At 33.8% G+C, this 14,625-nt stretch overlaps 1 protein-coding gene across 6 annotated transcripts in view; it reads left to right on the forward strand.

The window, feature by feature from the left end:
- Positions 1–14,625, forward strand: part of Usp34 (ubiquitin specific peptidase 34) — a 221,689-nt gene that overhangs the window by 168,953 nt on the left and 38,111 nt on the right. For all 6 annotated transcript variants that reach the window (XM_015479634.2, XM_048804265.1, XM_048804260.1 and 3 more), the window contains 10 exons: positions 1,912–1,965; positions 2,085–2,180; positions 6,835–6,899; positions 6,992–7,067; positions 7,158–7,205; positions 7,345–7,410; positions 11,063–11,143; positions 13,170–13,255; positions 13,645–13,813; positions 13,908–13,982. In XM_015479634.2, coding sequence (XP_015335120.2) covers positions 1,912–1,965; positions 2,085–2,180; positions 6,835–6,899; positions 6,992–7,067; positions 7,158–7,205; positions 7,345–7,410; positions 11,063–11,143; positions 13,170–13,255; positions 13,645–13,813; positions 13,908–13,982 — 816 coding nt within the window. The remainder of the gene's footprint in view (positions 1–1,911; positions 1,966–2,084; positions 2,181–6,834; positions 6,900–6,991; positions 7,068–7,157; positions 7,206–7,344; positions 7,411–11,062; positions 11,144–13,169; positions 13,256–13,644; positions 13,814–13,907; positions 13,983–14,625) is intronic.

Here is a 14,625-nt window from a genome sequence, read left to right on the forward strand (position 1 = left end):
AATTATAAATGGTTTGTGACTTTTCAGGTATCATAAAATCCAATAACAAGGTTTCATAACTTTTTTATAATTGCTATTTTTAAATCCAAAGTTTATTGATATGTATTGGAAGTTTAGAATATTCATAGCATACACAAGACACAGGAAATATTTAAAAATTACTGTTTTTGCCCTCAAGCAGTCTGATCAAAAAGTTAAGTCTTAAAAATAGAGCTAAATAATAGTACAGAAATTAAATTATATTGCCAAGAGCATTATGATGGAACATATTGTTTACTCAATGAATTCTATGGAATTAGAGCAAAAAGAAATTATCATTTATTGATGTAATCTCAAAAATCTTGCCCAAGGAAATCTTTTTATTATTTTAATGCTTTTTGAAGGTACCAGCAATCTTACTAACACTAGTTATAGGTTAGAAAAGGAACTCCTTTGTTAAATAATTTATAGTAGAACATTAAAAAGACATTTTACTATTTCATCTGCTATTTATCCTGGCGTAGTACCAGTTTCCTGAAAGCTGTTTTAATAGGAACATTATTGGGCTAAGGATGTGGCTCATTAATACAGTGCTTGCCTAGCATATGTGAGACCCCGGGTTTGTCCCCAACACCAGGGGGCAAAATTAAACACAGAAATAAACCTGTTGATTCTCACAGGTCAGAAATTGAAATAACTTCTGGTTGTGACCATTCTAGGTTTTAATGAAAGAGTTCTCATTGCTTCTTGGTCCTCTTGTCTACTGTTCTGAATAGAAAGAATAGTCCAGTTGCTAACATTTGGAAATGTGTAGGAAAGGAAAGTTATTATTTACTTAGCATTCGACCTATCACTAAATCAAACATCTCTAGATGTTATTTCTAGGACATTTTTTTTTTTTTAATGGAGTTTTTCCTGAAAAGAAAGGGATAAGTTAGTTGCAGGGTTCTCTTAAAAGGTAGTTTACCAAATCACAGGTCCATTTTATTTTAATGTTCTGTTACATATTTTTGATAAAGTACTTTGAAAAAAAAGTTTTGAGTCTGTGTTTTCAGAAACAGATTTCTCTCTTACCATTGTCATGCCCATAATCCTCCTTGTCAGTTGCTCCCTGCCCCCTTTTGGCCTTTTAAAAAATATTTTCTGTCACAACCTAGAATTCTGCAGAATTTCCAGTAGAACTTTAATATCTAATGATTTAGTAGCCCCACCACTGAACTTTATATTCCACATGTGCAGTTTTCTCTATAAATTCATCCTCCTATATTTCGTGGTCTATCTTCTCTTACTTAGATCTCATCTCTCATACCTTCACTCTTCTCTTTCCTTCTGTTTTGTTTTCTTTTCCATGGTTTCTTTTGTGATATCTTTGGTTGACTGATGCCTTTTTCTGATACTTAGTTCTCTGTCACCTGTCAGTTACATTCCTTATGTAAATACTAACAAATCCATTTTATCTGCAAAAAGTCATAACTCTAAGGCTCAAACTTTTTGTTTTTTAAGAATTGGTTGAGTACATATGGACAATATTTTGAAATCTCAAAATATATGACAACATTTTGCCTATAAAGAAATATCAATATCAATATCAAGAAAAATACTATGGAAATAGTATTTTTCTTATTTACAGGGTTACTGAGAATATTGATATTGATATTTCTACTTACTTATCACATTTACAAAAATTAGATCCAGACCAACTGTTTCCTTGCCACACCTTCTTTTGTTTTCCTTTTTTACACGGAAATTTTCTCTCAGTTTTATAGCACTCTCTATCTGAAAACCATATACATGTGTTTTTTATGAATGCAATATAATTTGAAAACTATTTTCAACTTACTTTGAAGTATTAAATAGCTGTTTATGAAATAATTTTTACATAAGTATAGCTGAATAAATTCATTTTGTAAAGCAAAATTTTTTTTTAAACAGACGAAGACCTATGATTCTGTTACAGATAAATTTATGGATTTCTCCTTTGAAAAGGTAATCATTTATTTCATGTATCATAATTTTATATTGTTTTCTTCTACAATGTCTAATTTTAGAGTTATACCTTGTCACAATGAAACTATACTTTTTTTTTTTTTTTTTGCCTCTGAAAGACACACAGTGCATATATGCTGTTTTACAAGCGTATGGAACCAGAAGAAGAAAATGGCAGAGAATACAAATTTGATGTTTCATCAGAGTTATTGGAGGTAAATGTTCATTTGACTTTGGTAGTAGTTTGAAATATTTAACTGTTTATGCAAGGAATTCTACAGGCTATACAACATTGATACCTATAGTTCCCAAGTAGATTTTTTTTCTTCTTTTTTGCAGATTGAACCCAGGGGTGCTCTAACCCTGGGCTACATCCCCATCCCTTTTTATTTTTTATTTTTGAGACAGTGTCTTGCCAAGTTGCTGAGGCTGGCCTCAAAATTGTGATCCTCCTGCCCTTGCCTACACTAGCTGGGATTGTAAGCATGTACCACCATGCCTGGCTCCATATAGATTTCAAGAATATTTTAATTAGTAGTCTTGATAATACTGACATAAGACAGGAGAATGAAAAATATGTGAAATTAAAGGAAGTCAAAAATAATTATCGGAGAAAGTGAAGAAAAATTAGAAAGCTGAAAGGATTAATGGAATGAGGATATGCTCACAAATGATTCATGAGGTTGATAATTTTCTGTCTCTTGTATTGGGTGGTTTGTTCCTTCTTCATGAATCAGATAAACATTTAAGTATGCATTTAAGATTTGGGGGGTTTGTTTTGGTTGGGTTTGGGTTGTGCTGGGTATCAAATGCAGTGCTTCATGAATACCAGGCAAGCACTCTACCACCAAGTTGTATACTGATCCTACAGTGCATTTGAAATAAATTTAAAATTAATTTGTATGTTAAAAAATGTCTTATTTGCAATAATGAGGCTTTTTCTTTGGTGGTGGTGGTAGTATTAGTACATTATTGGTTACATAATGAAATGTGTATCATGTCCGTGAAACACAGGAAGCCATAAATATAGAAAGTAGAACTTCTCCAGAAAGGAATACCTGATAAATATTTTTCCATCTAGACTTTCACTATAAGGAATAAAATAATTACTTTTTCACTGTTGGAATCAAGTCTTAAAACTGAGTGGACCTGGATATAACTTAGTAGAGTTCTTGCCTTGCCATGCCCAAAGCCCTAGGTTCAATCCCCAGCACACACACACTCCCACCCCCGACACACACCAGAAAACAAACAAACAACAACAACAACAAAAAAACAGTGGACTTGGTTGGAACATAGCACATAGCTCTATGGTAGAATGCTCTATATAAGGATTCAAAATATTTAATGGCTATTAACCTACATGTGAAATAAAATGAAACTTTAAGGAAAACCTTGATGTATATTGTTTATTACATCAGTGGTTCCCAAACTTACTGGTCTCAGGATTTTTTAATATTCTTTTTTTTTTTTTTTTAAGTTGTAAATGGACAAAATAACTATTTCATTTCATTTACTCTTATGTGCTGCTAGGATGGAACCCAGTGCCTCGTGCTAGGCCAATGCTCTACCCCTGAGCTACAAGCCCACCCTCCTTTGTATTTTTAAAAGTTATTGTTGACCTTGCCATGCATGCTGGTGTAATCCCAGCAACTCTGGAGGCTGAATCAGGAGGATTGCAAGTTCCACGTCAGCCTCAACAATTTAGTTAGACTGGAGGTGGAGCTAGGGATGTGGCTGAGTGGTAATCTGGAAAGCATGAGTCCCCGAGTTTGATTTCCAGCACCATCAAAAAAATAAAAATAAAAAGGACTATTGGATGTATAGTAGTTTACAGGTAAAGCACTCCTGTGTTTAATCCTTAGTTACCTCTACACTGCATTAGAGAACTTTAAAAATACGATTTTTTAAAAAATATGCCTTCCAATATTTACCACATTAGAACTTAAAATTTTAGAACAATTTAAAAAACAACAAAAATGAACTAAGTACATGCTTACAGAAATAACATTTTGTAAGTAATATCTATTTTTTTCCTGAACAAAACAACTCAGAAAAGTGGCCCTGTTTTAAGTTTTTGCAGATCTCTTTAATGTCCAATTTGAGACAAAACAACTGGATTCTCATAACAGCTTCTGCATTCTATCTTGTGATCTCACTCATCTGGGAAATCTCACTGTATGATCAGGAGAAAATGAGAGTTAACAGTTTTACTGAGAAAATTGTTTTGAACTCACAGACCTTCTGTAATGGTCCCAGGAACCCCCAGAGCTTTCCAGATCATTCTGGGGGAAAAAAAAAAATTGTGACAAAAGGAAATCTCAGACCTTTACTATAAGAAGAAAAGCAGGCTCTACTAAGTACATTAGAGTATTCCTGATTACAGACCTAAAACTGTAATCAATCCTATGATTGTTTTTTAAAATAAATTTTTAATAATATTTTATTAAAAATTAAGTTAAAATGTTTAAAATACGTATAAACTTAACATTGATATAGGTATTAACCGGAATCTGGTCTGATAGGTTTATTTAAGTATAACTATTTAGTACACTTTTCCAAAAGTTGACATATGAAATTTTAGAACCAGACAAGAGATTAAATTAAATAAACTTATTAAAAATTGTAATGACTTAACACAAAATACAAATGAAATTCTCAGAAAGGGTAGTTAATAGGGATTCCTGGTTAAGTGTCAGTTCTAGGAGGTTAACTATAAATTGAGACTTGAAAATTTAAGAGGAGGTAATTTTGTGAAGAATCCTTAGGCAAAGAGAATATCATATAAGAGCTGGCTTATGCCTTAATCCCAGCACTTGGAAGGCTCAGATGAGAGGATTGCTTAAGCCCAAGAATTCAAGGCCACCTGGTGCAATATCATAAGATTCCAATTCATTTCTTTCTTTTCTAAATTTGGTGGTGCTGGGGATCAAATCCAGAACCTCCTGGTTGTGAGGCAAAGTGTTATATCCCAGAGCCACATCCCCAGCCCCATGAGATTCCATTAAAAAAAAGGGCTGTAATCCCAGCAGCTCAGGAGGCTGAGGCAGAAAGATAGTAAGTTCAAAGCCAGCCTCAGCAAAAGAGATGCGCTAAACAACTCAGTAAGATCTGTCTCTAAATAAAATACAAAATGGGACTGGGGATGTGGCTCAGTGGTTGAATGCCCCCGAGTTCAATCGCTGGTACACCCCCATCTCCCCCGCAACGAAGGACAAAATTTGCTCTAGGAATTGAAAGGTGAACTATTGGGCTGTGATATTTAGTTAATTGAAGGATGAATGACCAAGATGAAATTGGGTCATAATATAGAAAATAGCTAGGGAAATTCTAATAATACAGTGCAGTGGTTTCACACTTAACTTTCCCAGTTGTTCCTAAACACATTATTGATAAAGTATAAAAAGTAGTATTTAAAAAAAAAACATGAATGTTTCTGTAGAACAAAAATGGAGCACAACTAAAAGCACCGAGTATGGTGGAAACCCAGAGACTACATAGGTGTTAGGTCCAGAAGCAGATGGTGCTGACCAAAAATGAGGTTCACATGGGTTAAAGGGGACCTGGATATAATATTGACTTCATGGCTAGAAGGATCAAGTTTGGAATGGAGCTCCCTTGCTCTGAAGAAGTATATAATGCGATAGACAGAATGTGGTAAGCTGCCCTCCAGACTGCAGCTCTGTAGAGAGCTGAAGCCTGTAAATGCTCAAGGACTCTAAAGTAGACTGTTGAATGACTGTGTCTACAATTTCTCAAATATCATTGTGGATCAGGAGCCCTAATAGATGATTATAAGAGCTGCTTCTAGGCCAGGGTAGTAGGCTGGGGAGGCAAGTAGAAGTAATTAAAAATTTTTAGAGGGAGAATTAAAGATATGGTTGGAACTCTCAATGAAAGATGAACCTGCCACCTCAAATGCCAAAATACAGAAATGCAGTGCTAAGAAATACAGCCAGTAAGTCAGGAGTGGTGGCACACACCTGTAGTCACAGTGACTCGGGAGGCAGGAAGATAACAATCAAGGCCAGCCTCAGCAACTTAGTACCTAAGTGACATATTGAGACTCCATCTCATAATAAGAAAATGGGATGGGGATATAGCACAGTGATAAAGCCCCCCTGCATTTAATCTCCAGTACCAAAAACAGAAAATAAAGAAATACAGCCAGTAATATCAGTAATCAGAACATAAATTTGTTCTAGATAAAAATATTTTTATTGGGTTGGTTGTGTAGCTCAGGGGTAGAACACATACTTTTAGCCTGCATAGGAAATTACGTTCAATCCCCTATACCAGAGTTTTTTTTGTTTTGTTTTGTTTTTAATAGAACTGTCTACAAAAGCTTAAAGCATGTTTAGGCGTTTTGAGAGATAAATGAACACAAACATAGAGTGATCCTGTTGGTTTATAGTATACAAAGAAATCACTTTTCATTTAGGCTGGCCAAACTTAATTTTTTTTTTTTTTTTTTTTTTGCCAACATTTAAATATAAGCCTTCTCTTATAACCTATTCTTACCAAAATGGAACACAACTTAGGTATTCTTAATTTATATATTTGATTTTCAAGATGGACAGAATTTCAGAATTCTTACTTTCAAAACATTTATAAAGTATGTTAAAGGCCCACAATTGCTTGAGGTAGCTAGATGAAGGACAGAGTAGGTTTAGTAACTAATTTTCTGGGTTTTTTTGTTTGTTTTTTGTTTTTAACCAGGAAAAACATGAATTTTAAGTGCACATACTTTTTTCTTTTATAGTTTTTCAGTTTTTGTTGTTTTAGATTTGGTCTTAGAAAAGTATTGGTAAAATATAATGAAATAATCTACCTTCTGGTACCTGATATTAACATTTTTTTCCCCCTCAGTGGATTTGGCATGACAACATGCAGTTTCTTCAAGATAAAAACATTTTTGAACACACATATTTTGGGTAAGTTAGGTAAATTTGGTGCAGTGTTTTTTAAATTTAATTTTTAAAATGTTCTTCTGTAAGAATTTTAAGTTTTTCTTTTTAAATTCTAGGTTTATGTGGCAGTTGTGTAGTTGTATTCCAAGTACATTACCAGACCCTAAAGCTGTATCTCTAATGACAGCAAAGGTAATATATAAACTTCAGATAAGTTCATCAAATTTGTCAATTTAAAATGATTAAAACCTTTTTTTTTCTTATTTTTATCTTTTCTTACAGTTAAGCACGTCTTTTGTCCTAGAGACATTTATTCATTCAAAAGAAAAGGTATGTGTTCTGTTTTGTAGATTTTTTTTTTTTTTTTTTGGTCATTTGTGTTATCAGTTGTCTTTCGGTTTTTGTGTCTCTGGCTCAGGAGTCCCTGTGCCTTGACTGACTGACTTCTTTTATTTATTTTCTGTTTTAGCCCACAATGCTTCAGTGGATTGAACTACTGACGAAACAATTTAATAATAGTCAAGCAGCTTGTGAGGTGAGGTGAATAATTCAAATAATACATAATTTATGATTTTCTTTTTTGTTTTTCTTTTGTTCTTAACTAAAATATTACAGCAAAATTATTTTATCTGTTATAAATCATAGGGAACCTAGTCTAATCAAGTTTTCCTATATTTTATAGCTAAAAAAGTTAGAATTTTTGTATCAAATTTATTAGACTAAATAATCAGTTATTTTAAAATTCTTGAGGTTTTTTTTTCCCCTTCTGTTACAGAAGGAAAAAATATAGAAGACTTAAAAGATGTTCTAGAATTTTTTTAAAAAAACTTGTTTTGATGGTGCTGGGGATTAAACCAGGGGCTTCACACATGATAAGAAGAACTCTACCATTGAGTTACACTCCCAGCCCCAGATATTTTTTGGTTGTATTTTTGTTTTTTCCTGGTATTATTAAGGTATAATTGACAGATAGAAATTGTATATATTCGGGGCTGGGGGGCTGGATTGTGGCTCAGCGGTAGAGCACTCGCCTGGTGCGTGCAAGGCCCTGGGTTCGATTCTCGGCACCACATAAATATAAATAAATAAAGGGCTGGGGATGTGGCTCAAGCAGTAACGCGCTCGCCTGGCATGCATGGGGAGCTGGGTTCGATCCTCAGCACCACATAAAATAAAATAAAGATGTTGTGTCCACCGGAAACTGAAAAATAAATATTAAAAAATTCTCTCTCTATTCTTCTCTCTCTTTTAAAAATAAATAAATAAATAAATAGGCATTGTGTACAACTAAAAGAAATAAATATTTGTTAAAAATTGTATATATTCAAGATTTTCAATGTAATGTTTTAATATATGTATATGTCATGAAATATATACCACAGGTTAATTCATACATCCATTACCGTTAGGTACCATTTGTGTGTATGCATGAAGAAATTTAAGATCTACTCTTAGCAAAATTAAAAAAATAAAATACTCCCCCCCAAAAAAATTTTTTTTTAATACTGAGGATTAAACCCATGGGTGCTTAACTACTAAGCCACATCCCCAACTCTTTTTGTATTTTATTAAAGACTGAATGGCTTAAGGCTTCACTTAATTGCTGAGGCTGGTTTTGAACTTGCAGTCCTCCTGCCTCATCCTCCCCAGCTGCTAGGATACAGGTCTGCACCACCACACCCAGGTTATTCTTAGCAATTTATTTTTATTTTTTTAATTTGTAGATGGACATAATACCTTTATTTTATTTACTTATTTTTATGTGGTACTGAGGATCAGACCCAGTGCCTCACACATGCCAGGCAAGCACTCTATCACTGAGCCAAACTACTTTATAATGTTATTAGAAAATGCTTTAAAACACCTAATCCCCCCCACACCCATTCCTAGTATACATCTTATGTCTAATTTTAGTTTCCTCAGTTTTAAGAAAGATAACGCTCCTCAAGGTAATCTACTCGGTTAATGACAGCCATATTACCATCTTAATATAATAACTTCTGATAAGCAACTAAAAAGAGTTGTAAACCTCTCTAGGAATTCAGATTTTAGGATTTTCTAGAGGTTGGAGATAGCAGCATAATGTGCAATTGATGAAATTGGTTTAAAACTTATGTAGACTAATTTTTAAAGTTCATTTTAAAAAGTCATTTAGTTTTACCTTATAGTAAGACAATAAGAGGATCTGATCATTAGAAATTTCAAACACAATGTATGACTGTTAAAAATTTTGTAGTTAAGCTAGGCTTAGTGGTGCATACCTGTAATCCCAGCAACTTGGGAGACTGAGGCAGGAGGATCACAAGAATGAAGCCAGCTTAGGCAGCTTAATGAAATTAAAATTAAAAAGGGCTTGGGACATATAGCTCAGGGGTTGAGCACTCCTGGGTTCCATTTCCAGTACCACAAAAACAAATAAGTAAACTTTATAGTGCAAATTTGGAAACATGCACAAAAATGGAAAGTCATAATGAACTTGCCTGTACCTATTACCTAATTTCAACAGATAATATTCTTTCATTCTGTTACATCTCTTTCTATGCCTCCATGCCTTTTTTAGGCAAAGTCTTTTCAAGCTAAACCAGATAACTATTTTCTGTCTATAAACACTTAGTATATATTTCTAATAGATGATAACCATCACTAGAATTCCATTTAATCCCAGGAAAATTAGAAATGATTCCTTAATGTCTTTTTTTTTAAAACTTTATTTACTTATTTTTTTATGTAGTACTGAGGATCGAACCCAGTACCTCACACATGCTAGGCAAGTACTCTACCACTGAGCCACAACCCTAGCCCAATGTCTTCTAATACCCACTTTGTATTCAGTTTTCTTTATCTAGAAATTTTTTTCCACTCAGTTTGAGTGAACTATTTAACAATGTGTATATTTTGCATTTGTCTCTTTAAAACCTCTTTCATCTGTAATAGTTAACATCTTTTTTTTTTCTTTCCATGCCATTTTCTCTCCATGCCATCTTCTGCAGGATTTTCCACATGCTTATAGTCAAAAGACTATATTGTCTTCATATTATTCAGCCTTTACCTTTGTTCCCCTCCCTCCTCGTGGCTATTTGATAGATCCAGAGACTCAAAATTAGTCATAATTTTTTTGTTTCATACTGAGATCCTATTATTAATAGAAACAAGAGATTGGACAATGTTACATTTATGAGATCTAAAAGGAAGTATTATGTTTTATGTTATACTACCTCAGGTTGCCATCATGCAGGTTATGTACTAAGATATAAATGGCATCCTTGGAGTTGTATAATGAAGTGAACCTTATTTTAGATGTAAGTCTTTCTAACAATTAGAGAAGTTGTTTCAGTAAGAAGTTAAAATGATCAGAACATAATTAGAAGTAAAATCTTCAGTGATTCCCCCCTCCCTTTTTTTTATCTAATTTAACAAGTATTGCTTGACTGTTGAAATGATGTTCTGTTTTTTTTTAAATTTTTTTTATTTATACATGACAGCAGAATGCATTACAATTCTTATTACATATATAGAGCACAATTTTTCATATCTCTGGTTATATACATAGTATATTCATACCAATTCATGTCTTCATACATGTACTTTGGATAGTAATGATCATCACATTTCACCATCATTAATTACCCCATGCCCCTCCCTTCCCCTCCAACTCCTCTTCCCTATCTAGAGTTTGTCTATTCCTCTCATGCTCTTGCTCCCTATCCCACTATGAATCAGCCTCCTTATATCGAAGAAAACATTCAGCATTTGTTTTGGGGGATTGGCTAACTTCACTTAGCATTATCTTCTAACTCCATCCATTTACCTGCAAATGCCATGATTTTGTTCTCTTTTATTGCTGAGTAATATTCCATTGTGTATATATGCCACTTTTTTTTTTTAAATCCATTCCATCTGTTGAAGGGCATCTGGGTTGGTTCCACAGTTTAGCTATTGTGAATTGTGCTGCTATAAACATTGACGTGGCTGTGTCCCTGTAGTATGCTGTTTTTAAGTCCTTTGGGTATAGACCCACGAGAGGGACAGCTGGGTCAAATGGTGATTCCATTCCGAGTTTTCCAAGAAATCTCCATACCGCTTTCCATATTGGCTGGACCAATTTGCAGTCCCACCAGCAGTGTATGAGTGTACTTTTTCCCCCACATCCTCGCCAACACTTATTGTATGTTCTGTTTTCTTAACAGTGGTTTCTAGACCGCATGGCTGATGATGACTGGTGGCCAATGCAGATACTGATCAAGTGCCCTAATCAAATAGTGAGACAGGTAAGAAAAAAATTTTAAAATGGAAAAGCTTTCAATTTAATTCTAAATTTGCATGTGAATATGTCTTCACCTAGGATAACAGTTTGAAAAGATCTGCCTTCTCCCATAAAAATAATTTTGCTTTTGTTTTCTCAGCATTTCTCAACATCAGCTATCACTAATTAAGAGATTAAAACCATAAATATTTCCTAGATACAGCAAGATACGCTCTAATTGCCTTTCTTTTTTTTTCAGATCATATCCTGGATTCTTTATGACCTATACTGATTCTTTTTCAGATCCTTAGATATTCTAACCATGATACAGTAATGTAATGAGAGTTGAATGAATGGAATGTTGTTTATTTCTGACAGAGTCTGAATTATCAAATGAATCCATTTGTGTCCCCTAAATTTTAAGGGAAAACTATGTAATGAAATTTTAAATATAACTTTGTAGTTACTTGTGACACAAAACCAAAAACTTAATCTATATTTTATGCCCCTTTCCAATTGTAATTGAAATAGGGTAAAATTTAGTGGGCTGGGTTTTTTTTTTTTTTTGTGGGGGGGGTTTGTTTGTTTGTTTTGTTTTTAATATTTACAGAGTTGTGGAACCGTAACTATTGACCCCCCTCCAAGACACCCCATATTTCATTATCAGTCAGTTCCTTTTTTATTAACCCTATTCTTCTCCTCTCCTGACAGTTACTAAGCTTCTTTCTATATCTGTGGATTTGCCTTTGTGATCATTTCATATAAATGAAATCATACAGTATGTATTCAGTTGTGACTTGCTACTTTTATTTAGCAATCTTTTTAGGATTTATTCATGTTATAACATGCATCCATTCTTCATCTCTCTCTCTCTCTCTCATTTTTATTTTATTTTTTTTACCAAGTAATATTCCATTGAATGGATAATACCACATTTTATTTATCCATTCAGCAGTTTAGAAACATTTATGTGTAAATTTTTACTTGAATATTATTTTCATTTCTTTTTGGTAAATATGTAAAAGTGGAATTGGTAGGTGATGTGGTCACTCTTATATTTAACATTTTAATCTACCAGACAGTTCTTAGTGACTGCATCATTTTACATTTCTCCCACTGATGTATGGGGTTTCCAGTTTCATCATATCTTCTCCAAAACTTGCTACTCTTATTTATTTCAGCTATCCAGGTGGATATGAAGTGGTATCTCCTAGTGGTTTTGGTTTGCATTTTTATTATATCTAATGAGATTGAACAATTTTTCATATGCTTATTTGCCTATTTTATATCTTTTTTTAGAGAATACGCATCCACTTAATATAAGTATCCCTTGGAAGAACTTAAATCATATTTCCTTCTCCAAGCCATTGACCCTCTCTCTGATAAGCAACTGTTCTGCCTTGCTCCACTATTCTGACAAAGATAGAGGCTAAATTTGATTTTTACTTATCTTTACCAACTAAGAATATTTAGTGAAATTTTTCTTTTGATTATCTTTTCTCCTTGTCATGAAACTCTTTTTTGATTTTGGGTTTTTTGTTTGTTGCTGTCTTGGGTATTAAACCCAGAGCATGCTAGGTACACTTACAGATTCTACCACTGAGATACGCCCCGCTATGCCCCTCCCTCTAGCGCCCCNNCCCCCCGCAACCTTTGAATTTTGTGGGGGGTTTTTTGTTGTATTTTTTTTCTGGTACTGGGGATTGAACTCAGGAGCGCTTAACCACTGAGACACTTCTCCAGTCCTTTTTTGAGACTGGATTTTGCTAAGTTCCTTAGGGCCTTGCTAAGTTGCTAAGGCTGGCTTTGAACCTTTTATCCTCCTGCCCCAGCATCACAGGTTATTGCATTTACAGGTGTGTGGCAGTGACCTTGGCTTAAATGTTGTTTTTAATACTATCTTTGCCTCATATCTTTAGTCTTTAATTGAGATTCCAAGGAAGCCTTAGAAGATCAAAAACTCATCTGCAGGCAAACTACAGTTGGGCAGTAGAGAATATTCATTATGTTAAATTTTTAGAATCTGTTACATGATATTTTTTCCTTTATAGATGTTCCAGCGTTTGTGTATCCATGTGATTCAGAGACTGAGACCTGTGCATGCTCATCTCTATCTACAGCCAGGAATGGAAGATGGGTAAGAAGTATTTTTTTAACATTTAATTTTTAAGCTTTTTTGATCATCTGCCTGTGAAATATTTTGAAATATCCACAGGGAGATATTTAGATGGTTTTGTTTAAACATAATCTATAATAATACAAATCAAGAAAAGAAGACGATTTTTTTAAAAATAAAGTGTATTTGCAAAATCTCTACAAATAACTTTATGATTTAGTCTTTTTATTTAGATTCATTTAGTCACAGTAATTGGAGTATAACTACTTACATTATTATAGTTAATATCCAGTATCACAAAAATATGTGAGATAAATTTAAGTTTTTAAAAACATTTTTTTTTTCCTCCCAGACAGTATCTGTCCTCAAACTTAATATATTCTCTAAGATATATCTAATTGGCATTTCAGGTCAGATGATATGGATGCCTCAGTAGAAGATATTGGCGGTCGTTCATGTGTTACTCGATTTGTGAGAACTCTGTTATTAATTATGGAACATGGTGTAAAACCTCATAGTAAACACCTTACAGAGTATTTTGCCTTCCTTTATGAGTTTGCCAAAATGGGTGAAGAAGAGGTGAGACTTAATCTTGTTTATTTTTTGGATTATGGACTTATTTTCCGTATTTAGAATTTGATTTTAATTTAAATTTTTGAATCAATTCTTTTAGAGCCAGTTTTTGCTTTCATTGCAAGCCATATCTACAATGGTACATTTTTACATGGGAACCAAAGGACCTGAAAATGTGAGTAAAGTTCTGTCTTATATTAGGGACTTGGAGGCCATATTTCCAGTAGTTTGCATCAGATAGTCAGTCATGAGATGTTAGAATCTTTTAAAAATCCCTTCTATTAGGTAATGTTAGAGGTCTAAGTTTGGTTGATATTAATATAATCATAATAGATACAGCAAGCGAAGAAATAATTAAAGTAAGTTTCACTGGTAAGGTCCTGGAACAAAGTAAATAAATGTAGTCAAGTAGCCACCACCTACTTTGAAGTCTTATAAGCAGTGTTTTGTTTTGGTGCACATTTTTTATTATCAAAAATTTTAATGCTGTATGTATGTATGTATGTATGTATTGGTGGTGATGGTGCTGGGGATTGAACCTAGGGCCTTGTGCATGCTAGGCAAGCACTCTACCAACTAAGCTCAAAAATTTTAATGCTTGCTTCGTTCATTCATTCATTCATTCATTCATTCATTGGTGGTGGTGGTGGTGGTGGTGGTGCTGCTGCTGCTGCTGCTGCTGCTGCTGCTGCTGCTGGGGATTGAACCCAGGGCCTTGTGCATGCTAGACAATCACTCTACCAACTGAGCTATATCCCCAGCCCCAATTTTTAATTCTTTGCTGTTAAAGTTTTAGAAGACTTTGACAAACTTAAGTA

Source organism: Marmota marmota, unplaced genomic scaffold (genome assembly GCF_001458135.2).
Source record: "Marmota marmota marmota unplaced genomic scaffold, marMar, whole genome shotgun sequence".
Taxonomy (NCBI): Eukaryota; Metazoa; Chordata; class Mammalia; order Rodentia; family Sciuridae; genus Marmota; species Marmota marmota.